At 30.6% G+C, this 24,917-nt stretch overlaps 3 protein-coding genes across 3 annotated transcripts; 1 reads left to right on the top strand and 2 right to left on the bottom strand.

Moving 5' to 3' along the window:
- Positions 1 to 699: 699 nt before the first annotated feature.
- SIP2;1 (small and basic intrinsic protein 2;1) lies at positions 700 to 3,624 on the top strand. Its single transcript, XM_020363824.3, has 3 exons — positions 700 to 1,166; positions 2,876 to 3,136; positions 3,258 to 3,624. Exons 1-3 carry the CDS (start codon positions 876 to 878, stop codon positions 3,420 to 3,422), a joined length of 717 nt encoding a protein of 238 aa, XP_020219413.1. The 5' UTR covers positions 700 to 875; the 3' UTR covers positions 3,423 to 3,624.
- A 2,118-nt stretch (positions 3,625 to 5,742) lies between these two features.
- Positions 5,743 to 8,752, bottom strand: CRD1 (dicarboxylate diiron protein, putative (Crd1)). Its single transcript, XM_020363870.3, has 5 exons — positions 8,222 to 8,752; positions 7,627 to 7,691; positions 7,188 to 7,515; positions 6,495 to 6,593; positions 5,743 to 6,254 (listed from the first exon to the last, which is right to left on the bottom strand). The coding sequence occupies exons 1-5, from the start codon at positions 8,735 to 8,737 to the stop codon at positions 5,991 to 5,993; spliced, it is 1,272 nt and encodes a 423-aa protein (XP_020219459.1). The 5' UTR covers positions 8,738 to 8,752; the 3' UTR covers positions 5,743 to 5,990.
- Positions 8,753 to 14,419: 5,667 nt separating this feature from the next.
- On the bottom strand, positions 14,420 to 20,692 carry LOC109802592 (putative protein S-acyltransferase 4). The gene is made up of 6 exons (XM_020364011.3): positions 20,069 to 20,692; positions 19,202 to 19,390; positions 17,936 to 18,244; positions 17,080 to 17,295; positions 15,267 to 15,857; positions 14,420 to 14,790 (listed from the first exon to the last, which is right to left on the bottom strand). Exons 1-5 carry the CDS (start codon positions 20,162 to 20,164, stop codon positions 15,303 to 15,305), a joined length of 1,365 nt encoding a protein of 454 aa, XP_020219600.1. The 5' UTR covers positions 20,165 to 20,692; the 3' UTR covers positions 14,420 to 14,790; positions 15,267 to 15,302.
- Between the last annotated feature and the right edge of the window lie 4,225 nt (positions 20,693 to 24,917).

Genomic DNA, 24,917 nt, shown 5'->3' with positions numbered 1-24,917 from the left:
TTCACGAAATAATAGTTTCTTTATGAGTTTGAATATGGTTCCGCTTGTTGGATTAGAATCAGGTTATTTTAAAATAGTATTTGGGTTTCCAAAACAAAATTATATCCATCTTTAAATATTATTTCTTATTTCAATATACATATTTTTGAAACTACAATAGATATGTTTATTTAAACATAAAAAAGGAATATTATTCGTTAATTATATTATTGTTATAATTGATCTTATAATTTTAAGCGCTTAAATTCGAGTATTTGATTTGATAAAAAAAATGATGACGAAAGAAATAATCTTAATACAATTAAAGTTGAAATATATAGTTCCGACAAAGTTGGAAGATTCTCCTACCAGTACCATGATCCATTGAAAAAATAATTCTAAAAAATCATTTATTTTTTACCTTTACTACAACAGCAGAGCAGCTTCTCTTTAGAAGTATCTTAGAGTTACCTCTTAAAACAAAAACAGTTTTCTATTTTATTTTGCTTCTTTGTCTTTAAAAAATTTATCCAAAAATATAAAAATTACTAATAAGTGATTATTCCATTAAAAAAGGATTTTTTTTTAAGTTTAAATATCGGAACCTGTATCTTGATTAAAGAAAACAGCAAATTCCGATGTTTAAGAAAACAGCAAAAAGATTCTCACATCCTATGTAAAAAAGAACCATAAAATTCCTATTTGTAAATTGTGCCAAAACACAAGTGGCCAAGTTTCAATTACTATTTGGGAACAAGGTTCCTTTGTCCACAGGAGCATTGCCATTGTCAGAGTGCCACCCTGTTTTTTTTTATTATTTATTTATTCATATCCATAAACAGGAGAATATCATTCTCATGGGTATGTAGCAGCAGCAGCAGCAGATAGCCTTATTGATGAAGATGGGACGAACCAAGCTTCTGCTTTCAGATTTCGTTCTGTCTTTCATGTGGGTATGGTCCGGTGTTCTCATTCGGATATTCCTCTTCAAATATCTTTCCTTCGCTGATGCACTTCTCGCTGAGCTTCTCAAGACAACCTTATCCGTCACCAACATGTTCCTCTTCGCCTTCCTCGTTAAGGTTACACGTGGCGGTGCCTACAACCCCCTCACCGTTTTGGCTGATGCTATCTCCGGGGATTTTAACAACTTCCTTTACTGCGTTGGTGCCAGAATCCCCACTCAGGTTCTGCTTTTCCTCTGTTCCCAATAAAATTGTGGGTATATCATGAATTTATGTTATGTGAAATTAACATAGGCACTGTGTCTGAAAGTTGGGATTTTTTTGCCCCCCTTTTAAATCTTTGTATGGTTAAGTCTAAGATTTGACTGGTGTTGAATTTCATGAATTGTGTTCCTTTTTATTCTCATTAGCCTGATTGAAAAGTTCAGGAGTTAGTTGGTGTATTTTCTGAATTTGGGTTAAGGGTTGTCTCTGATGTGGTTGTAAGTCAATTATTTGAGGAATTGTTTCCTCTGACTAGGATTTTGGATTGAATGAGCTTGTTTGCATTGCACCCTTGAAGATTTTTATTCGGCAAAAATATAATTTTTTGTCCCTTATATTATTTATCGGTGTCAATTTAGTCTCATTTTAATTAATTCAATCAATTTAGTCCCACATCTTTAAAATGTATCTCAATGTTTGATTTTCCGTTTTCTGTGTTTAAATACTTAACGTTGACACGTGTCATGCCATGTGTCATGTTATCATGCCACGTGTCATGTTATCATGTCACGTGTCATGTCATCATGCCATGTGTCATGAGTCTAGCCATGTGGTATGACACATGTCATATCCGTTAAGTATTTAAACGGAGAAGATGAAAAATCAAATATTAAGATACATTTTAAAGATGTGGGACTAAATTGATTTAATTAATTAAAGTGGGATTAAATTGAATCTAATAAATAATATAAGGGACGAAAAATATATTTTTACCATTTTTATTCTCTACCTGTGTCTTTGTACTGGCAATGGCAATAATTTAACTTAATATTCTCGTGTTGGGAACACTTCTGATCTTATTAGAATATCTCCAAATTCTCCATGTGCAGAAGATGGCTTAACTCCTTTTATAGGCAGTCTACTCTTTGATACTTTATTAGTTAAGAATTTGAAGCGAAATTGTTTCTTTGTTGATGTTTGGATTTGGCTCTGAAGATTTGAACTACGTGCTTTTCTTATGTTTTGATTTTATGTGTCTTAATATCATAAAACATGGGCTAGGAGGACTAGAAAGTTACTAAAATATAGCTCTAAGGGACGACAGTAACACATCTATCTTCTTATTTTGATTGGCGGCCTACTTACCTTGATACATCATAAATTGTTTTCATAGCCTGTTGTTATTCACTACGTTTTGATTGATGCATTTATGTTTTATTATTTAGGTAAAGATTCAAATTTGAGACTCATTGTTTATATAAGTAAACTCCATCTTTGTAAACTAAGCTAGATGGCATTTTGGAAGTTTCTTTAAATCCGTTGATCCTTAATTTCATGAATCCAACTAAATATTGCTTTAGAAATCCGCTGGATTATCAGTTTAGAGGCCTCTGTGCTTTGTAGATTCCTACTCTCTCTTGCATATGATCACACACAGAGGCTCACATGCTTTCACACACATTGCATGTACAGTTGCAGTCTGTATATAAAATCTTATTTGCAAACATCTAAGAAGACTAGTGAGAAGGCTTGAGATTTCTCTTACCTATTACAACTGTGTAATTCATGTTGGCTATGCTAGAAAGCAGCCTCATTACATCTTTGTTTCCTGTAGTTGCTTCTTATTTATTATACATCTCAAGTCTTAACCATATACGTGAATGTCTCAAAAGTCAACATGAATTGAAGATTATCATTCAAATTTGCATGGTTTTGAATTTCTCCAGGTGATTGGATCTATTGTTGGAGTTAAACTTCTTATTGATACAATTCCTGAAGTAGGACAGGGACCACGTCTGAATGTCGACATTCATCAAGGTGCACTGACAGAAGGATTACTAACATTTGGAATTGTTATCATTTCACTTGGACTTGCCATGAAAGTTCGTGAAAATTTCTTCATGAAGACTTGGATCTCCAGCCTCTCCAAGTTAACACTTCATATACTTGGCTCTGATTTCACTGGTGGTTGCATGAACCCTGCATCTGTAAGTATAGAAGAAACCATATATGATATATCAGAAAACTTTAGTTATGACTTATGAGAACCATAGAATAGAAGAACCCTTTGTTGTTTTCTCGCTAAGAAACCTTGTTTGACCTGTTCAGGTAATGGGATGGGCTTATGCTCGAGGGGATCACATAACTAAGGAGCACATCCTTGTGTACTGGCTTGCACCCATAGAGGCAACTATTTTAGCAGTGTGGACATTCAAATTTCTAGTCCAGCCTGTTATAAAAGATAAAACAGCCTCTAAAAGTAAATCAGATTGAAGGAATTTCATTTTATGCTAAATTTCATGTTCCATCTTGCTTTCAATTATTTTTTGTACAGTTGGTGGGGTGAATGTATGGCAAGCCAAGAACTTGTACAGGTGACTTAGTGTGTTTGGTAATGCGTTATCTACGCATGTTTAGCTTGATTTCCACGTCAATATTAAGAGAAAATGCAGAAGCTATATCGTATACCTTTCAAGTTAGTAGTTACATGCGTTTCCTTATTTTTTTAATGTCAATTATCCAAGATATGATGCAAAAACTACTTTGTTGAGCTTTTAAGGACATAGAATCACGATGGAAAGTATTACTTTACTCTTATAGGTTGATTAGAAAGAGTTATACCTCTTTATTAATAAAAAAAATATAGAAAAAGAGATGTGCCTCTGGCAACACATAACCAAACTTGCACTTCACACATTACCACCAATTCTCTTGTAGGTGTAACTACATATTGTTAGTTGGTTTAGAATGCATATTTGAATTTATTTTTTCACTTTCTAAATCGCATGTGTCTTTCTTTATTTGTAACCGTCGTTGAAGAATTGTTTTCTTTTCCTAAAAATGCTCTGATTGATGAAGATTTTACATACAGATCCCTGTTAAGAGCATAAATAAAAGCAAAAGTCTATACCGATATTGATCATACAAAAATATAAGTGCAAAAAAAAACATGAATTTAGGAACTGGATTGATGTCGAAAGATATACTTGGGGACTATATTCCATTTTAAATATCGAGGGAATAAATTTGTGTTTAAATCTTAGGAAAACTAACGTATAGCCTATTTAGATGATCTATGTGAATATTTATCGAAATCAATAAACATCCCCATCGTTAATGTCTAATATATAGGAGTTCGGGACATCGCCATAAACATTAATAAAATGAATCATGCACAGCATAACAAAATATGTAAATTTATGAAATATTCACTTTTTTAAGCCAACCTTCTGTTTTTTTTTTCCTATGGTAAACAGCCTAAAATAATGACGAGACATTATTTTTGTTTTAACATTTCATATTGTATTTTAAGTTGGCTTACTAAGAGTTAAAAACTGAATAATTTTTTAACTATTAATGCCATCCATCCATATGTAGGTGTTGGTCAAAGTGTCCAAATTGGATAACTGTGTTGACTTAAATATTTAAACTGACAATAAATAATTTTTTAATTAAATACCTAATTAGAAGTGTTAAATATGAACTAAAAGTTGTTAGTACAAATAATTTGTCATTTATATTTTTTTAACTAAAAATTAAGATTCAATATCTACCTTGAACATGAAATCGTAATTGAAGATATTACTTTACCTTTAATACAAGGCGACTTAGAAAGAAATGTCAAACATGTATTGACCAATGTCAATTCGAACAAGAGAAGTGTTTTTGTAACATAACTTTTTAAAACTGCCATTGAATTAAAATTTAATTTGAATCCATAATTAACACCAAATTTATATAGAATAATATATATATATATATATATATATATATATATATATATATATATTTTTACTAATTTTGTAACTTGAACCATCTCATCTCTAACTGTTAACCCAAATCCTTTTTCTCTAAGAACAAAGGAACTATTTTCCAGTGTGTTTTTCAATATTGTTGCTATTTGTGGTACTGTTATTAGGGATGACAAATATACCCGTACCCGCAGGTAATACCCGGTTTGACTGGGAACGAGTACGGGTATGGGTAAAACCCGATATATTAAATCGGGTACGGGTACGGGTACGGGTATGTACTTATCCGCCCCGTACCCGTACCCGTTCCCATTTTTAATTTAATACCCACTTTCAATTTAATTATATTAAAGAATTTTAATATTTTTTTATGTGTGATTTTTTATTATAATATGAGATAAAGAAATAACCTAATTATAATTATAATATAATTAAAAAAATAATTTAAAAATATTATTTTTTTTAAAAAATAAAAAATAAAAATTTTGACGGTACAGGTACGGGTACGGGTATACCCGATACCCGACAGGGACGGAGATGAGGATGAAAATCACATACCCGACAGGTATGATACGGGGACGGGGATGAGTTTGGCTCGCGAGGATAGGGACGGGTATCATGAAACCCGTACCCGCCTCGCCCCGTTGCCATCCCTAACTGCTATATGTAGTCACATTCTTCATTTTGTTTAAATGCAAAGGAACTACGCTGAATTCAACAGATAGCAAGGTTTGCTAGAAGCGTGACAAAATTAGACAAACCAAAATTAACAGTTAAGGAATGGGGTTTGATGGCAATAGGATCAATATTTGCTGTTTAGACCTTCCAATTGGAACATAGAGTGAGGAAAGAATCATTTCTTGATAAGTAACTCAAAAGGTTAAGACTCCTAATGAACTTCTAAAACAACAAAAAAGGAAATACAAAAAGAAGGTTGGGAGAAAAGATGATTAAACTAAAAAGGACCTCATCATGGTAAATGTTTCCTCACTGTCTTGTACAACCATATTTTACTTTGGCAGCAATATTAGTAGCACTCAAGATGAACATTATGATGGAGACCAAATGGACAACAAATTTATACACAACTTCAGTACACAAGCTGTGGTTCAAACTCTGCCAAGTCTACAGACCCTGACTCAATTGGTGGCATTAGGTATGCGGCCAAGAGTTCAGACACCAAGGCTGCAACCAGTGGGATCCTCTTGAAGTTCTTCACCACTGATATGTCATCGGTCTCGCCTACAGCAATAAGCTTCTCGTTTATCTCCACCATCCGGTCCAATTTCCGCTTGAATTCTGGGTTTTCAACATCAAGAACAGCAGGGAAAATTCGAGCCGTTGTGCGGTTTGTCTGCAGAAACAAGCCAGAAATGAAGCTTGAGAAACTCGTTGTAAATTATGAGTTGTTCATCATTTGCTCTTTGTTGATCAACTCTTACTAGTCATAGTGTTTTCTATGGTAACTCAAGGCTCCATTACTTTCATTTTATCAGTCAATTACTTAATTCATCAAGTAATTGAGAATGAATAGAAGCGATCAAACAAATAGTGATTATACCAAACAGGAAACAGCAATGTATCACAAACTAACCTCAATGATGACATGCATGTCAAATTCCTTTGTGTTAAGTCCAATGCCTTCATAGAAAGCTGTACGTTGGCAATCATTGAGATACATAGTGACATAAACCTGCAGGAGAAATTTGACAATTAAGTTTTAAGCACGGTTAAGAATGATAATAACTAAAACCTTATAATGACAGATATGACATATGTGATCTCTTTGGCTCGTACAAACTGTTTCATGATAAGGAATGCCAAGGTGAATGAGATTTTGCATCTTGGACATACTTGTCTTCCACATGGATTATTAGTTAAGGTCTGTAGGATTCTGTAGGCCTAGTTTTCTCTAGTAATCTCTATTACACTCTTAACCTAGCACCTATTAGTACTAGGAGTTTATTTGAGTAAACTTCTTCGGAAACACCTTTAAAAGAGAAAATTAGGAAAGAAGAATGAAATAAACTTCTTTATAAACTAAAAGTGGCTTACACATAAATCAATTTGTAGAAGCTTCCTCTTATTTACTTTTCGAATACTTTAGACTTATGCATAAGCTAATTTTATTTTTAGCTTATGGAAAAGTTGATTTTGGTTTTTCCTTTTTATTTTTTTCTCCTAAAAGTGTTTCTGGAGAAGTTTATTTCAACAGGTCCAAAGTATTGAAGCTTTAACTTAAGATTCTTAAAAGAAGGCAAAATGGCGAGAAAACGAGAAAAATTACCGAGAGACAGAAGAACCGAGCCCACAACTTTGCTTTCCAGTCATTTAGAAATTGTGGCTGTGCCTTCATGAGGGCAGAGAAGAAGTCTCCATGTCTGTTCTCATCCTGGCACCAGTTCTCAAAGTACTTAAAAATGGGATAACATTGGTACTCGGGGTTGGCCTTGAGATGTCTGTATATGGTTATGTATCTCCAGTATCCAATTTTCTCAGACAAGTATGTAGCATAGAAGATAAATTTGGGCTTGAAAAATGTGTATTTTCTAGCTTTGGTCAAGAAACCCAAGTCCAGAGCCAAATTGAAATCAGATAAACCCTTGTTCAGAAATCTGCATAGAATCAAAAACATAAAGTCAAGCACTACAAATAACATATAAAATGGAAAATGAAAAAAGGAGAAAAATTAAGAATTAGAACTTAGAAGCAAGAGGTGTCTATACCCAGCATGCCTGGCTTCATCCCTAGACATAAGAGAGAAAATCTCAGCCACCACAGGGTTGGTTTTCTGTAACATCAACATCCAAAGCAATAAATAAGACCAACAATAAAAGACCAGAACAACCTTGTCCAAGATAAGCTCATTGAAGACATGAAATATAGCAGAATTGCATTAAACGCCACAACATCAAGAGAACAGAATCCCAGTACTTAGAATCAGAACTGTATTGATAATGAACAAAAACTTTCCCAATAATTATCCATACTTTTCCAATATATGATATGAGTAAGCTTTTACATTATCATCCAATTTCAAATTGCCATTATGATAAGATTGTTAATTTTACAATATCTGTCTTAAAAACTATATCTACCGTAATTTTTTATTACCCGGTATAAGTTTGTTAACTTTTATGCTAACTATGTTAAAAATTATATCTACCATAATATCTGATTGGTTACCAACATCGCATAAAAATTAAACTCTTTCAATTTCAATATCCCCAACACTATCTTAAAAAAAATAAACATTTTATTTTATTCCCCTTTGAATACTGAGTCCGATTGTGAAGAAAAAAAAGAAGAAAGGAATGATACCTTGAGCCTCCTTCCAAGCTCTTTGTAGAGAAGGAATCCAGAGAATTCAGCAGTGCAAGACCTCTCAAGGAACTCAACAAAGATCTGTCTGAGGGGACCCTCAAGTTTGTCAGCAGCTTCCTTGAACTCCTTGTTCCTGACAAAGTGTGTCTGGTTGTAGTCAGTCTTGAACTCCTGGAGCAGTGCCTCAAACTCAGCCTGGTTGAGGTTCTTGTTGATCTCAGTGTTGAAAAGGGTCTCCATCTCATCAAAGTCAGTGGTGTAGAACCTTGGTGTCAGAAGGGTCTCCTTGATGGCACTCTTGTTCCCCTTCTTGCTTTCCTTTGTGGATGGTGGTGGGGTGGCAGTGGCAGACATTCTTATGCTGCTGCTGAATTTGGAGCGTGAACCCATTCTGGGGCTGCCAAATTTGGGACTCACATTGGAAATTGGTTTCACAAGAGCCATCTCTGCTGCCATAGTGCAAGGTAGAGGAAACAAAGGTGTGTGTACTTGAGGCTGAGGACTAAGGAGCATCAAGGACAACAAGTGAGGGAGTTATAGCTTGGATAGGCAGTGATAGAATCTCATCCAATGAAATCTTTGAACCTTAATTGAAACTTGACACGTGGCAGGTGGTGTAAGCTGCTTCTTGCTTCATCATTGGTTCGCATGATTACATGTAGATCACAACTTGTGGCTTCCTTCTACTCCTTTTAACTCGGGTTGTTTAGATTATTAGTAGATAATAAAAAAGAAAATATACTTCTACATAAATTTTTGGACATGTGTTGGTCCAAAGATGGAATTTAATTTGTATTATTTAAACATGAGTCTTTATATACATGTACGTAAAGTATTTTTTTTGTCAACTATATATAAGTAATACTTTTTTTTCTTCCAATTAGCGTTCTTACTTTTATTAAGTTATAAAAAGACTAAAATAAAATCCAATTATGAAGAAGTAAAATGTTTTATCCCTAGAAAAAGTGTGGCACGTTGTAATTATAATGAACTTCATATGATATTTTTGAAGATTAATTAATCTATACAATCGAGATTTTTTATTCTATGGGCGCAAAAGCACCACCAATAGCAGCTATTGGGGACAGAAAGCATACAAACCACGTAAATATGGACCAATACACCGAAAAATGAGAAAACAGAACACAAAAGCTCGACCACAAAAATCCTCTCTCTCTTTTTTTTTTTTTTTTTTTTTTTTTTGTTTTCAGTTTCTTCAACCTATGATACTACATACAATTTTTGAAAAAAAAAAGGATAGATTTTATAAGATGTGAACTTGTCTTTTCTGTTTTTTTTTTCAAGGTTAGTACGACTTTTTTTTTTGTGTGTGTGTAGATTACAGGTATGTAAAATAATTTTGAGAAGAAAATTTTCTCAAAATATTTAATACAGCAGGCTCCACCTATTAAGTTAATAAATGCGGCATGATTTTTTATAAAAAAATGTTTAAATAAACAAAAGTAGCAGTAAAATTTTACTCCCTTTTTTTTGGTACAGTAACTTTTACTTCTCTTCAGCTTCCTATTTATTTTCAAAGGAAAGAGTGTAAAATAGTTTGATTAAGCCAAAAGACAAAGAGAAAGGGTATTTTATGGCTTTATTATTTCATAAAAATGAGGTAATTTGAGTTGATTTGGGTAAAAGAAGATTTTTCCACCGGGTCAAAAACTATTTCCCTTTTTCTAATCCTAGATTTAATTTTAATTAAGTGATGATAGAATTTATGTTATGATATTTATATTTGACGAGATATATTTATATTAATAAGTAGTTATATCTTGTTATTTTTATTGAAATATTTGTGTATATAACTCTCTAATGATTAGATATTTTTATGATTTTATTTCTAGTTATCATCAAAAAGGTTTTTAATTAATAAAATATATGTGTGATTCATAAATTTTTATTTTTTTTATTATTCTATCAATATAATATTTATATCCTAACAATGTTATCTCACCAAAAACTTTTTTAGGATGGCATCATTTTAACTTTGTTCTTTCAAATTGCATTGAAACCTATCTAATGAAACCAAAGGAGAGAAAAAGAAGAAGAAAAAGAAGATAATTCTTCAAAAAAAAAAAAAAAAAACAAAGAAATCAGTACACCACTTACAGAAATTCTAACTTTCTTGTGGTAAATAAAGAAGTCATTCAATTCTAGAGATCTTAACAAAGGACAAGTGGAAGAGATAGGCACACCTAGTAGAATACCTACCATAAAACTTAGCCAGAAAATCTTTATGCATTATTTTGAATGCAAGTGGCATTTACAGCATAACAAACACTTACCACAAACCCGATCGATTGGTTGATGTAATAGTTTACTACCTTGCATTGATATGTTGTGAGAGAAAGATTTATTTAGTGAAAAATTTTGTGTTTGATATCAGTCATATGCAAAAACCTTTCAGATTAATAATAATCATAACATCATAAGCAGAATTAGTCTCTAGTCCAACAAATTGAAAATATTTGTGATAAGAAAAAAAAACAACTTGTCACACTTTTATGCTAAAATGAGTGAAAAGAGCAAGATCAATCTCTCCACTTCCAGCACGAATAGCATCAATGAACTTGCATGAGTCAGAACATTTGAAATTTTTACAAACAACAAATAGTTGCAACTATGGAACCAAGCTATCCTCAGTATCAGGCAAACCAACAATCAAAGAGGACCATCATCAAACCTGAAATAAAGACCACAACCAATAAAGAACGGCATAAGAATGAAACTAAAACCATTTTTGTTTTTGAGAAAATAATCTATACACTTTTACAATGTCATCCATCATCTAATCACAAATTTTCATATATTGTAAGTTTGTTAACCTTATAATAACTATATCCTAAAAGTTATATCTATCAAAATATCTTATTGATTGACAACGTATTTTTTTTTTACCCACAGAAAGTGCATAGAAATTAAACTAATTTTGTAGTATATTCTACATATTCAGCATGCCAGGATTTTAACCAGATTTGAGTATGGTTTTAGAACCACTTGATTTAATCTTAAGTCAGAATGTGCAATTTTTAAAATGATCAAACTTAAGCAACATCTCATCCATGGAGAAATGTAAGCTTAAGCCAGAGTATGGTTTATGAGTCCAAGGCAATACCCAAATTTTTAGAAATAAAAGGACGAAGAGTGAGAAGACATCCTCAATGCATTAAAACCAAAAGCTTGCATTGTGGCTTAATGAGAGTTATTCCTGTCATCATTTTCTTTAATTGCATATTTGCATCAGCAGTAATGTGCCTTTGAGTAGATTCTCTAAATTTTCTTCCAGCACGAGAACTGTGCACAAACTAAATAGCTTTGTAATTAGTAAAATGTCTTTATAATTATTTTATAAATATTTTCTATGTTACAATATCTCAAAAAGAGTTGTCTCATTGATATACTTTCCTATATGAATTTATTTGTTTTCCTATAATAGTTATGATACCATATAGAGTTTTGTCGAATAATTCTCTATTATTGAATTTGGACAAAGTCATGAATATATAAAGATATTTTAATGTTCCTTATACTCAAGGAATATTTTCATAAATAACGGGACTAATCTAAGAAAACAAATAAACTAATATAGGAATGTATAGTAAGGAGACAACTCATCTTGAGATATCGTTGCTTAGAAAAATATTTATATAGTAATTACAAAGATAATTCCATTAGTTACAAAAATATTTCACTATAATACTTTCCTTCAAGTTGGGGCATAGAGATTGCAAATGCCCAACTTGTAAAGAAATAAAAAAAATTTGTGATCTATGGAAAAATTGTCAAAATATCTACGAGCTATGCATCAATCCGAATATGAGACATTATAATATCTTTGTATATATTTATGACTTTGACCAAATTTAATAACAAAGAATTATTTCACAAAACTCTATATGTTATCATAGCTAATATAGGAAAACAAATAAATTAATATAGGAAAGTATATCAAGGAGACAACTCATCTTGAGATATTGTAGCCCATAAAATATTTACAAAGTAATTACAAAGATATTCCACTAATTACAAAGTATATCCAATTTTCCATGAATAAATGAAGCATATCAAAATGAATTGTCATTTAATTCGTGATGCCTTACAAGATGTAACAATTTTTATATCTCATATTCGGACTGATACACAGCTCGTAGATATTTTGACCAAAATTCTCAATAAATCACAATTTTCTTTACTTCTTCACAAGTTGGGCATTTGTAATCTCTATGCTCCAACTTGGAGATTATTAGTGTAATATTTTTATAATAAATGGAATATCTTTGTAATTATTCTATAAATATTTTCTACGTTACAATATCTCCATATAAGTTATCTCCTTGCTATACTTCCTATATTAATTTATTGATTTTCCTAAATTAACTCTCTTATTTATAAAAATATTTCTTTAAGTATATTAGAATATCTTTATATGTATTCATAGCTTTGAACAAATTCAATAACAAATAATCATTCCAGAAAAATCTCTATAGTGACTCTTCCATTCCATCTTCAGTTGTGCTATGCAAATTCAAAACCGTAGAATGGATCAAAAGAAGGCTTCTTATAAAAATCAACTCTAATCAGAAAATCCTCTTTATAATAGAAAGGTAAAAGAAAATGTCTTGACTATGAAAATACAAGTAAAATAATTTGAGTACCCTGCAAATCAAATTTATAATAATCACTCACTTAACTTGCAATTATTATGTGCATGACATTAAGTGCTGACTTATTATCATGTTTTAATATTAAATAACATTAAAGAAATATCAGTTTTGAAGTGATAAGGGTTTTGTTCCTCTTATCAATGATATCATTTCTTTTAATATAAAGTGGATTTCTCATGGTTGTTTGTTAGAAACCCATGTCAAGGGGCAAAAATGCTAATCCTAGGATGCACCTTTGAATAAAACATTTGGCTTGAACTGAGAAATGTGCATTCCTCTACTGTATAGCTAGCAAAGATTTTAAAGACTTATCCTTATAAAATAACTTAGAAGGGATTTTTCTTCTCTTTTTTTTGCCTACGGGATTTAAATTTATTTATGTGCTTAGAAACAAATTAATTAGTAAAATAAGAAATTATATCCTTCTATCGATTAGTAGACATATAATGACCAAAGAGGTCGACATGGTATTAAGAAAAATTCAAGTTCCACATCGTCTAGAGATTAAGCAATTAAATGATATATAAGTGGAAAGCAACCTTCACCTTCAAACTGATTTTGTAAGGTTAAGTTAGACTTAAATCCACTATTCAGAGATGGTATCAGAGTTATCCTAGATTTTTAAAAATGGGTCACCCACCATTGATATATCACCATGGGCATGAGGGGGTGTATTCAAGTCCCGAGGAAAGGGCCACCTACCATTTATTGATACATGCACCATGGACATGAAGGAGTGTATTCAAGTCCTGTCAATCCTAGATCATTGAAAAATGACTACCTACCATTTATCCACGTACCAAATCCAATAGTGCTGGACGTGAGGAGGTTGAGTTAGGCTTAAATCCACTATTCTAAGACATAGGAAGATTAGTTTAAAGAAGTCAGTATAATAAAGTCTGGCTAAAGAGATCAATGCTCCTCCGATTTAAAATATTTCTATTTTAAAAGATTTATATTCTTTTTATATTATATACCATATACAAATAATAATTTACACAATTAATATAATTTTAGCAAGTATATGTTTTTAGTGAATAGTTTTACCAAACATCTTATATTATATTTTATAATTTAATGTAATATTTTTTAAAATATTAATAATATCTCTAAATTATATTATATTTGTATATAGTTTATTTTTAAAGGAAAAAAATGTAAAACAGTTTGATTAAGCCAAAAGACAAAAAGAAAAAAAAAAGGTATTTCGTGGCTTTATTATTTCATAAAAATGAGCTGATTTCAATATAATCAGCATAATTATTCCTTATCAACTGAGTTGATTTGGGTAAATCAATCAAAAACAATTTTACACCAGGCCAAAAACTGAACTGTCTTACCCTTTTTCTAATCCTAGATTTAATTTTTTTTAAGTCGTTCGTTCCCTCACCAAACTTTTTAGGATGACGTCATTTTTACTTTGTTCTTTCAATTGCATTGAACCCTATCTAGCGAGGTCCTAAGGAGAGAAAAAGATAATTTTTACAAAAAAAAAAAAAGAAGAAAGAAATTAGTCTACTACTTGCAGAAATTCTAAATTTCTAGTGGTAAATAAAAAAAATATCCAATCTAGAGATTTTAACAAAGGACTGAGTGAAAGAGATAGGCACACCTAGTACAGTACCTATCATAAACATAGCCAGACAATCTTTGTGCATTATTTTGAATGCAAGTGGCATTTACAGCTTACAACAAACACTTTCCAAACTTTTATGCTAAAATGAGAGAGAAGTGCAAGGTAATCTCCCCATTTCCAGCATGAATAGCATCAATGAACTTGCATGTGTCAGCACATTTGAAATTCTTACAAACCACATTGCTGCAACTATGGAATGGAACCAAACTATCCTCAATATCAGGCACACCAACAATCAAAGAGAAACCCCAACAAACCTGAAATAAAGGCCAATCAAGGAACCAGCTTAAGAATGAAACTAAAATCGATCACTTTCTTTTGAGAAAATAATCTATACACTTTTACACTACCATTGGTCATCTAATCAAAAATTATATATAGTAAATTTGTTAGCTTTTATAATAATCATCCTGAAAGTCATACATATACACTATTTTTTTCTGATTGAATAACAATGTAATTTTTTTAACATCCAAAGTGCATAGAAATTAAACTACTTTTGTAGTACATTCTACATATTCAGCATGGAAGGATTTTAACCAAATCTGAGTATGGTTTTAGAACCACTTGACTTAATCTTAAGCCAGAATGTGCACTTTTTAAAATGGTCAAACTTAAGCAACATCTCATCCATGGACCAATGCAAGCTTAAGCCAGAGTATGGTTTTTTGAGTCCAAGGCAATATCCAAATTAAGTTTTGGGAAGTAAAAGAACCAAGAGTGAGAAGACAACCTCTATACATTAAAAATCAAAAGCTGGCAATGTGGCTTAATGAAAGTTATTCCTGTCATCATTTTCTTTAATTGCATATGTTCCATCAGCAGTGATGGGCTTGTGGGAAGATTCTCTGACTTTTCCAGCAGCACGAGCGCTTCGCACAGACTCTTCCATTTCCTCGTCTGCCGTGCTATGGAAATTCAAAACTGTTGCATTAGATGTTCGGGCTGACTCTTTTACATCATCGTCAATGCTGTAGAATGGATCAAAAGAAGGCTGACCATCCTCATCTGCAAATTTCATGTCATCATCAAAATGATCAAAATCAAAATTTTGAAGAAGTTCAGGAATTGGCCTGCGACCATCTTCTGCACGCATAGATCCCATTTCAATATCAATTTTCTCCTTTGGGGTCAAAATTCCATTTGCAATATTTGGAGTCATAGACCCGGCCATCATATGTTCATCCTCATCAACAAATGATCGAAAATTATTTTTCGATCTGGGAATGCTGGAACAAAGTGTTTCTCTAATGTTTCTCGATGATCCCCTATTGAACGGGTTCCCCTTTTTATCATATTGGTATCTGAAGTTCTCGTAGGTTGTCTGCATGACAACAAAAACAAAAAAGTATGAGTAATCTCGAGACTTGAACAAATAAACAACGATAAGTTAACATAATGGTCATCTTGGGACGGTTCTGTCAAGAACAGGATATAAATATCGCAGACTAGTGTCCCTATAATATAAGCTTCTTATAAGTCAACTCTAATCAGAAGATCCTCTTTATAATAGAAAGGAAAAAAGAAACAGTCTTGAATATGAAAGTGCAAGTAAAATAATCTGAGTAGCCAGCAAATCAAATTTAAAATAATCACTCAATGAAAATGGAGTTATATTAAAATGTCCAAACTCAACATAATACAACAACAATGCTATCTCCCACTAGGTGATGAAAGCATTAAAACCTGAGGGAGGAGCCTCAAGCCTGAACTCAGCATGACCATAGAAAAAATAGTATGTAGTTAGGAGGTCAATTTATTTACCTACATATTCTGGATAGGAGAAAAATAAAAATAAGTTCAACCTAGTTTCCAGGAAATAATGTATTGAATTCTTTTTATTTCCCTGTTATAAGCTACACAATCATGTTATTTAATTTGATAAAGTCATCTTACTCACGCAAATTACTAGTATGATTTATTCAGCTGTTGTAGATGTCAAGTACATACCCTAATGTCATCAATGATACTTCATTTTCCATAAATAGCAGAAGGTCCAAAAAATTAATTTTTCCATGAATAGTGGAAAAGTAAAGATGAAACCAAAAAATTTAGTAGCTTTCAAGATAAATATCCCTTTCAAATCCAGCTACAGAGCCTAGTGTTCTGTTCTTGTCTCACCTTTTCTCCATTTGCATTACTTTTAGATAATGAAAGCATAAATCTTTTTTTTATCATTTCAATTATTATATTTATTTCATCATCATCTAATATCTTATCCAATTACCTTCTCATTTATTGTAGCAGGACACCAGAACTTGTGTACCACTTAAACTTTGATTAAATTGCTAGACTTCTAACTTTTTTTGTACCAAGCAATTTCTCTTTGCTAAATACTGCTAAATAATATGTTCCTGATAATGTTACTCATTTATTTCATTTGATACTCAATATGTTAGCAACCACTGTTATTTTTTTTTTATAATTTCATTCATGTAAAATTGTAAGCAATACCATAGGATGAAGCAAATAAAGAAAATAACAAAAAGCATGATGAATCAAAAATGATTAGAACTTTTTCATATTTTGAGAAATAAAATAATCACCTGGTTTGTACAAATGAGATAGAAATGGAAAGCAGTGAGGCCACCAACAAACCAGACAGCAATGAAACAGTATACTATCAGAAAATCTGATATATAATCATGTGTTATTGTCTTCCAAACATTATGTTGGGAAATATTGATACAAGAGAAGACAAAGACATATATGCATAACAAGGTTGACGTCAAGATAAACATGAAGAAGAACCGATAGTTCCGCTGCAATTATGTCAACATGTGAGAGAACTGTTAGTACTTGTAAGAAATGAAATGAAGTAGAACATTTGGACAGTAGAAAAAACAAACAATTCATATTGCTGTTTCTAACCAATTAAGCCAAGGAAAAAGGATCCCTAGGAAGACGACACATTTAAACTGAACATTCTGCTCTATCCCATCCTCTCCCTAGAGGATGGGACAAAGTTACACACAGAAAGACTTATCTGCAGGTGATCATCATATCCCCTACCAACTAAAAATCCAAATGGTAAAAAAAATATACTGCATGGCCGTACAGAAAACTGGATGTACTGAGCTTATTCTATGGGCAGGAGAACTTTATGCTCATTCTCAAGCTTATTTCATTATGCATCCCAGTTGTATTATAAGGAAAATGATATCATTGTTTACCAAATTTCATTTTAGAGTTCACATAAATTACCTATTTTCAGCACCTCTACAATTTCTAAAATGGTATTACTTTTAAGAATATAATTACTAAGCTTCTGCTAAGGAAATGTGATTTGCCAGGAAAGCTCCAGCCACATAATATATTTTTTTTGTTGGATAAAAAAAAGTAAAATACTAAAATCTACTTGAAAGGGTCTAAACTGCACTTGTTACAGTAAAATGGACTTACTATTCCAATGCACTGGCCAACCCAGGGACAGTGATGATCAAATCTCTGGACACAGTTGTTGCATATAGAACAATGAGAAGTGCGAGGAGGCCGATAAAGCAAGCAGGTATCACAGAACTTTACTTTCACTGAGTGACCATTAACAGTAATATCTTTAGTTCGAGGTATTTTCAAATGAGGGGTTGAGCCATTAATCCACTCCATGGAAGGGGTAGGTATATCAAATGTCTCGTCAAATTCAGGAGGTCTTAAATTTCTAGGAACAATTCCAGGATCTCTCCCAGAAGTCAGGAAGAGAAATATTAAATCCTGCACATGAGTTGTCTAACATATCAACTTTTATTCTGAAAATAAGAAAGGAGCTCTCATCATAAGCTATGAGAAAAGAATAAAATGAGAAGGATCAAGGATCGACCAATGATGAGTATGAAAATGAAATAATGTTATTATATATACCAAGACTTATCAAAATAGGGGTATTATTCGGCTGGGCTTGTTCTAGTTGTACCAAATTAGCACTTCTTGAATATAGTAAATAGGTGTATTAGGATATTGTTTTCTGCATAACTAGGTGACACATTCATACTAGTCAGTGTTCTTTTCTCTCTTCTTTGTTTTCTCTTTTTTCCTTCTTTCCTTATAATCTCAAAATGGTATTAGAGCCTTTATGACTGAGTGATCAAGAATTTGGTCATTCTTGCCCTTATTCTCCATACTCAAATTTTAATTTCAGTATCACGTCAAGGTGGCATGTATATAATCCATGCTGCATTACCAAAGGGCTCTTGCATGAGGAGGCATGTTAGAGACATGAAACATTCTTGGACCTATATCAAATGGTTTAAATTTTTAGGAAAGGCAGTGTTTCGTCATTGATAGAAGTATTCAGGTCTGGGGGAAAAGCTAGATATTTTTTCAAAACTAAAACAGTTAGAAATATATTCATTTTCTCCTCATAAATAATAAAGCAGAATGACACTGCTTAAATAACATTACTGTTCAGAAAATAAGTGGATCTGTAAATTTTGCAAAATTAATTTTCATTTTATAGTATTCAACATTATAATTTCTTACCACCTATTTCCTTAATCGTAACTTACTTATGGATTAGATAACCCTATGTGTATATAAATATGTATATTAAAAAATTGACTTTCAATTTTGTAACTGAAAAAAAGATAAAGCACATGGGAAAATGATAGAAACAATGCATAAGTTGAAGACTAGTTTATGTATCTCCAAGAATAAACTGCAAAGGGTGTTTACCAAAACAGTGAGAACTGAGGCCACGATCAATACAAGAAACCAACAATCATGAATTAGATCACCGGTCTTCTTGATTTTAAGATATGTTTTTACACAAAATGCAAGCGCAGGTCCAACAATTAGGAATGTTGTAAGAAACAAGGAAGCTACATCAGGACCAAAAACCAGCCTCCCACCACAGAAAAACTTCTGCAAGAAGTCAAACAAAGAAGAATTAGTAACGTATAACATGCTTGTCATTGCTTCAAGATATCTAATCACACCAAAATAATGTGTTTATTTTTGACCCGATACAACGAGGTAAAATCTTTCGGATGGTAGACATTTACAAGCTCAAAAAATCCACACCCATGTCAAATTTTATCTATTGAAAAGAAAAATTGACATAAGTGTTCCAATTGCAGTGGCACCAGTACCTCAACAGCTTTACAGCATCAACACATCATGGATTTACATTAACTTTTGCAGAAAAATAGATATATGGGAAGGGGAACAACAGTCATGCAAAATTAACCACACATTTACAACAAGCATTAATTTTTTATTGTAATTTACCGGAAAAGCCAATTTACCATCAACCCTCTTAAGCAAGCAAGAATGCATCAGTACACATGGAGTTCTCAATCATAAAGCAACAATCATCATGTTGAGACCATCTTACCAAGCCAACAAAAGGGCTAAATTCCACGACTCGAAGAAAAAAATTTATATATGATGACAGAAAAGGGAGGTCCAAAAGCAGATGCAGAAGTTTTTTCAGCAAAACATAATTCAAACAAAGATTGAAAACTGTGACCAAACAGGCAATCAAATCATCATCAAAATCAAATTTTGAGGCATGAAAACCAATTTAAAATAAAATCTGACATTGCCTCCCCTCCAGACTTGATAGAGCCTCCTTTGCTTGTGGACCACATTGCCTGATGGAGAACCTCCCATTTGCGGATTTCTATTCCCAATCATGGCAGGACCACCTCGTGCCTCACCAAAACTGCACTCTCCCCTTCACAAAACCCATAAATCCCAATACCCAGAAATGGAGTCCTCTTCAAAATCCGAAATTTCCTTCTGGGGTTCCTCCAATTGGCCTCTTTCTGCAGTGGAAAGGGACAATGCAGATGAAAGAGAGGAACACAGAGAGAAGAGGGAGAGAGAGAGAGAGAAAGAGATGTTTGGCTTTGTTGTCGATGATGATGATGGTGGTGGTGTTTGAACCGTAGCAATGGAGAATCAAGCTGTGACACCAAATCCAAACAGGAAAATTTGCGGGGTTGAAGGGATCATTGGAAGATGAGAATCTCCATGTCCCTTTTTCTAATCAATCCCTCAAAGTTTTCAAGTTTCGTTTCTTATCGTTTCTCTTTCTCCTTCTCTCTCTCTCTTAGTATTTTTTTTTCTTCTCTTTCGCTTTTTCTCCTTAGAATCCAAAGTGCTGACAGCTTTGGGGGTTCTCGGACGGATTTTCCAATTCTTTGCGGCCTTTACGCGCGTAATGTTTCTTATTCCGTTACAACACAACATTATAAAATGCTATTCTCGCTAGGTTGTAGGCACCTAGAAGGGTGGGATAGCTGGCCCCAAGATTTAACGCGGCTGCATACAGGATTCGAACCCCTGACCTTACTTAAGCATGGATCAATCCCTACCGTTGAACCACACGCTTGGAGTTTTCTTCATTCATTCTTGATTATTAAATCTTCGTAATTACTTTATTTATTTTTATATAAACCACGTGTATCTACTATAAGAGACGATCTTCTTCTAATTGCATTCATATGAAGATGATAGTGGTAAACAATCATCATGTTTAAGGTAATTATTACTATTAAAGTTTATAAATTTATTACATATCATTGTAAATTAATTGGTTTGAAATGTTTTAATTTAATTAATAATTTTGAAATTTGATTTCTAGGTACGTAATTATTTTAAATATTCAAGTTTGTTGTTACAGTGATCTTAAAAAAATTACAATATATGATCATTTATAATTTGAAGACAACACAAACAGTATGAAACTTTTAATTGCACCATCTTTACTCGATTTGGTTGAACTTCAAATAAAATTGCATGATGAGTAATAATTATATTTATTATTTTAGGAAGAAAAAAAAAAGACTTATTGAAAGTGTAAAGGCACAGCTCATGTCACTGAAAAAACAGTTCACATGTAACATAATTCTGTTGGAAAAAAATAATAATTTTAGAATTAAATTTAATAACAAAAATATTTTTAATTAGAGTTATTGCCCCGTAATAGTTAATCTTACAGAACATTTGAATCTCTCGACAAGATAAGATGAAACGAGTACTTGAATTCTTGTTTCGACCTTATACAGATGTCACAAAAAAATGCAAGAACAAAAAAACAAATAGAAGGATCTGAATTAAGGTCTCCTATGAGCAATTCTTTCATGCATTGTTGTCGGAATTATGTTGCATGTATTTGTGCAATCCGTTTTATTGGTTCAGAAAATTTAGTTAAATCAGTTTAAAATCGGATAAATTAAACTAGATATAACCCGTTTGAACCACTATTTGCTAGATTATTATTACTTTTAATTGAACAAATATATAATTGTAATGATTAATACAATTCCAGTTCAATGCTTGATAATTATAATAATTAAATTTATTTAGTTTTTAATTATAATTGGTTATTAATATTATCGTTTGCTGTTGAACTTAAATGTTATGGTATCCTATAATTTGGTTTCATATTTAATTTTAAATATTATATGTTTTGAATCATTACATTTATAAGGAAATTCAGCTTTTAATATTATATTTTTTTTATTATTTATTACTCTTATATTATATTTAAATTTAAAACCAAAACCACTGCTCCTATTTTAATTTAGGAAAAATTTTACTCATCTCTTGTGATGTTTATTTAAATGTTATAGAAATCTTTTTTAGTTTTTAAAAATTATACTTATTTTAGAATAATATCATTAGTTAAAGTGAAAAAAAAAATAAAGTTAATTCATATTTTTTAATTATATACATGTCTATCGTTTGTTTCTCAATTATGTAAAATATTATATCTTTTTTATGAAAATTTTTATTATTTTTCAATTTTTGAAAATAATAATTTCTTAGTCCGTTTTTTGAAATTATTTTTTAAAGTTGGTATATTTTTTAAATTATAATACATATGATATTTAAGATATAATTAAGAATTAAAATTAAAATGATAAGTTTTATTCAATAATAAACAATTACATTAATAATTTATTTTCTCTTAATAGTGCACAAATGATGTTATCTTATATTAAAAAAGTTAGATATATTACTTAAATAAACAAATAATATTTAGTTAAAAATTAAAAGAGTAGTAAAAGATCTCAAGAAAAATCAATATAAAGTTGAATATTTGTATCTTTTAATAAATAAAAAATAAAAATTAGAGTTCGATTTCTGTTTTAGATATAAAATTATAAATAAAAATATTATTTTACTCCTTAAAATAGAAAAATTTAATGAGAGAAAATTACACCTTTTAAATATGAAAATAAATAAATAAGAGAGTGGGATATTATTTATGTTCCCTAACTTTGTGCTTGAATTATAGTCTTTTGTTTGTCCTGCTGCGTCTCTCAATACAATTTTTTTTTCTCTTTTTTATGTTAGGAGCATATTACCTTCCAAAATGTATCAACAGTGAATGGAAGTAAGTGAAATATATGTTTAAACAAGCATTATCAATGTGTGAAACCATTTGTTTAATGTTTTTATTAGGAATATGTAGATGACCACAAATTCACATATAAATTTTATTATGATTTTCTTTTTATTAATTATGAGTTTTATATTTATTTGATTTCATTTATCTAATATATATTATTATTTTACGTGTACTATATATAAAGAATTTCACTAACATTGACTATAGTGATATTAGATTCAATTCTTTTAAATAAGGTTTTGAGTTTGAATTTTGTGTATGAAAAAAATTAAAATACATATCTGAGAAAAGAGACTTCCACTAAAAATAACTAACCAAGTTCTTCAATAAAAATTAGTCATCAACAAAGTCGATAGATATTTTGTATAAATAACATAGTTATCATAATAATATCACAACTTTCTATTTGACAAATAAGTTATGAAACATCAATAAATATTTAAAAAGAAGTTTGAATATGTTTAAATTGCACATCTATATATATATATATAGAGAGAGAGAGAAAGAGAGAGGGGGGGGGGGGGGAGATACATTTACACAAAGAGTAAGTTTATTTAAACTTATTTCATTCAATAACTCATTTTACATTAAATTTCAACAATTCAATGGTTGAATTAAAAATTCTTAATAATAGATCAAGTCTACAAATTTTAAAAAAATTCAAAAATTATTTGATAATTTATTTCATTAATTCAAATCAACATTTAAAATACTTTTATAATTATTCGTCAATTTGAATTAATTAAACAAAGTATCAAATAATTTTTAAAATATTTTAAAACTTTACAGACTTGATCTATACATTAAGAACTTTTAATTTAACGATTAAATAATTAAAATTTGATGTAAAACGTGAGTTATTGAGTGAAGTAAATTTAAATAGACTTACTCTTAAAATAAATAAATTTTGCCTATATATATATATAAGGGATTATAATTACACCGGTGTAACTTTTACTAAGTATTACACCACTCAATAACTTTATATTAAATGTGAATTTTGTAAATTCAACCGTTAGATTGAAAGTTTATATCACTTTATATGTGTATAACAAATTTTGTTAAAATTGAACAACAACTTGAAGGTAATCAAAGTGTTCATATTTTAGTGTATTTTGAAATGAATATATTACGTTAATTTTGTTTTATAAAAATTAAGTATCAAATCATCTTGGATTAATATAAAATTTTGTATATATGATCTAAGATATATGAATTTTCAATCTAACGGTTGGATTTACAAAATTCACATTTAATATAAAATTATTGAACAGTATAATACTTAATAAAAATTACACCAGTATAATTATATATATATATATATATATATATATATATATATATATATATATATATATATATATATATATATATATATATATCACTCCAGCATAAACCATCACTCAAATCTCCTAATTAAAATATCTTAAAATACAATGATTATTTTTTTTTAAATAAGTTTTTTTATTTCTTAATTTAGAGGGAGGTGCTTAATTAAATGAAAAGTGACTGAATTCACTTGTTTTATAATAAAAAAACATAAATGTGATCATGTATACGTGTAATTATAACTTAACTTATTTATAGATTCAACTTAATTATCTGTTAATTTGGATAGATTCTGATCTTAAATTAGAATTGATATAATTTTTAGAATAGGTTTGAGTTATACTTCAGATTGTTCAAAAACCTGTCATTTATTCTTTTAATATGTATAATTTTTTAAATAATTATATTTTAATAATAAAACTCTCTTTATTAATAGATATAACTTTATGTAACATATTATATTTATAATAAAATTATTTATTTTAAAATATATCTTGATTTGAGTTTTATATCTCTTTCATTTCATATAATAATACATATTGGAATATTAATATATATATATATTTAATTAAAACATTAAGTTGACTTGATATCGCCCTACATTTCAAGATTTAATTAGATTGAAATTTAAATAAATAATTTAATTAATTTTTCAAATAAGAGAAAGACAAAGTTAAACTGTCCCAACTCGTTGCTTTG

The sequence above is a fragment of the Cajanus cajan genome, chromosome 4 (assembly GCF_000230855.2).
Source record: "Cajanus cajan strain Asha chromosome 4, NIPB_CcT2T_4, whole genome shotgun sequence".
Taxonomy (NCBI): domain Eukaryota; kingdom Viridiplantae; phylum Streptophyta; class Magnoliopsida; order Fabales; family Fabaceae; genus Cajanus; species Cajanus cajan.
The sequence above is the reverse complement of the archived record's forward strand: the minus strand, read 5'-3'. Positions and strand labels throughout refer to the sequence as shown.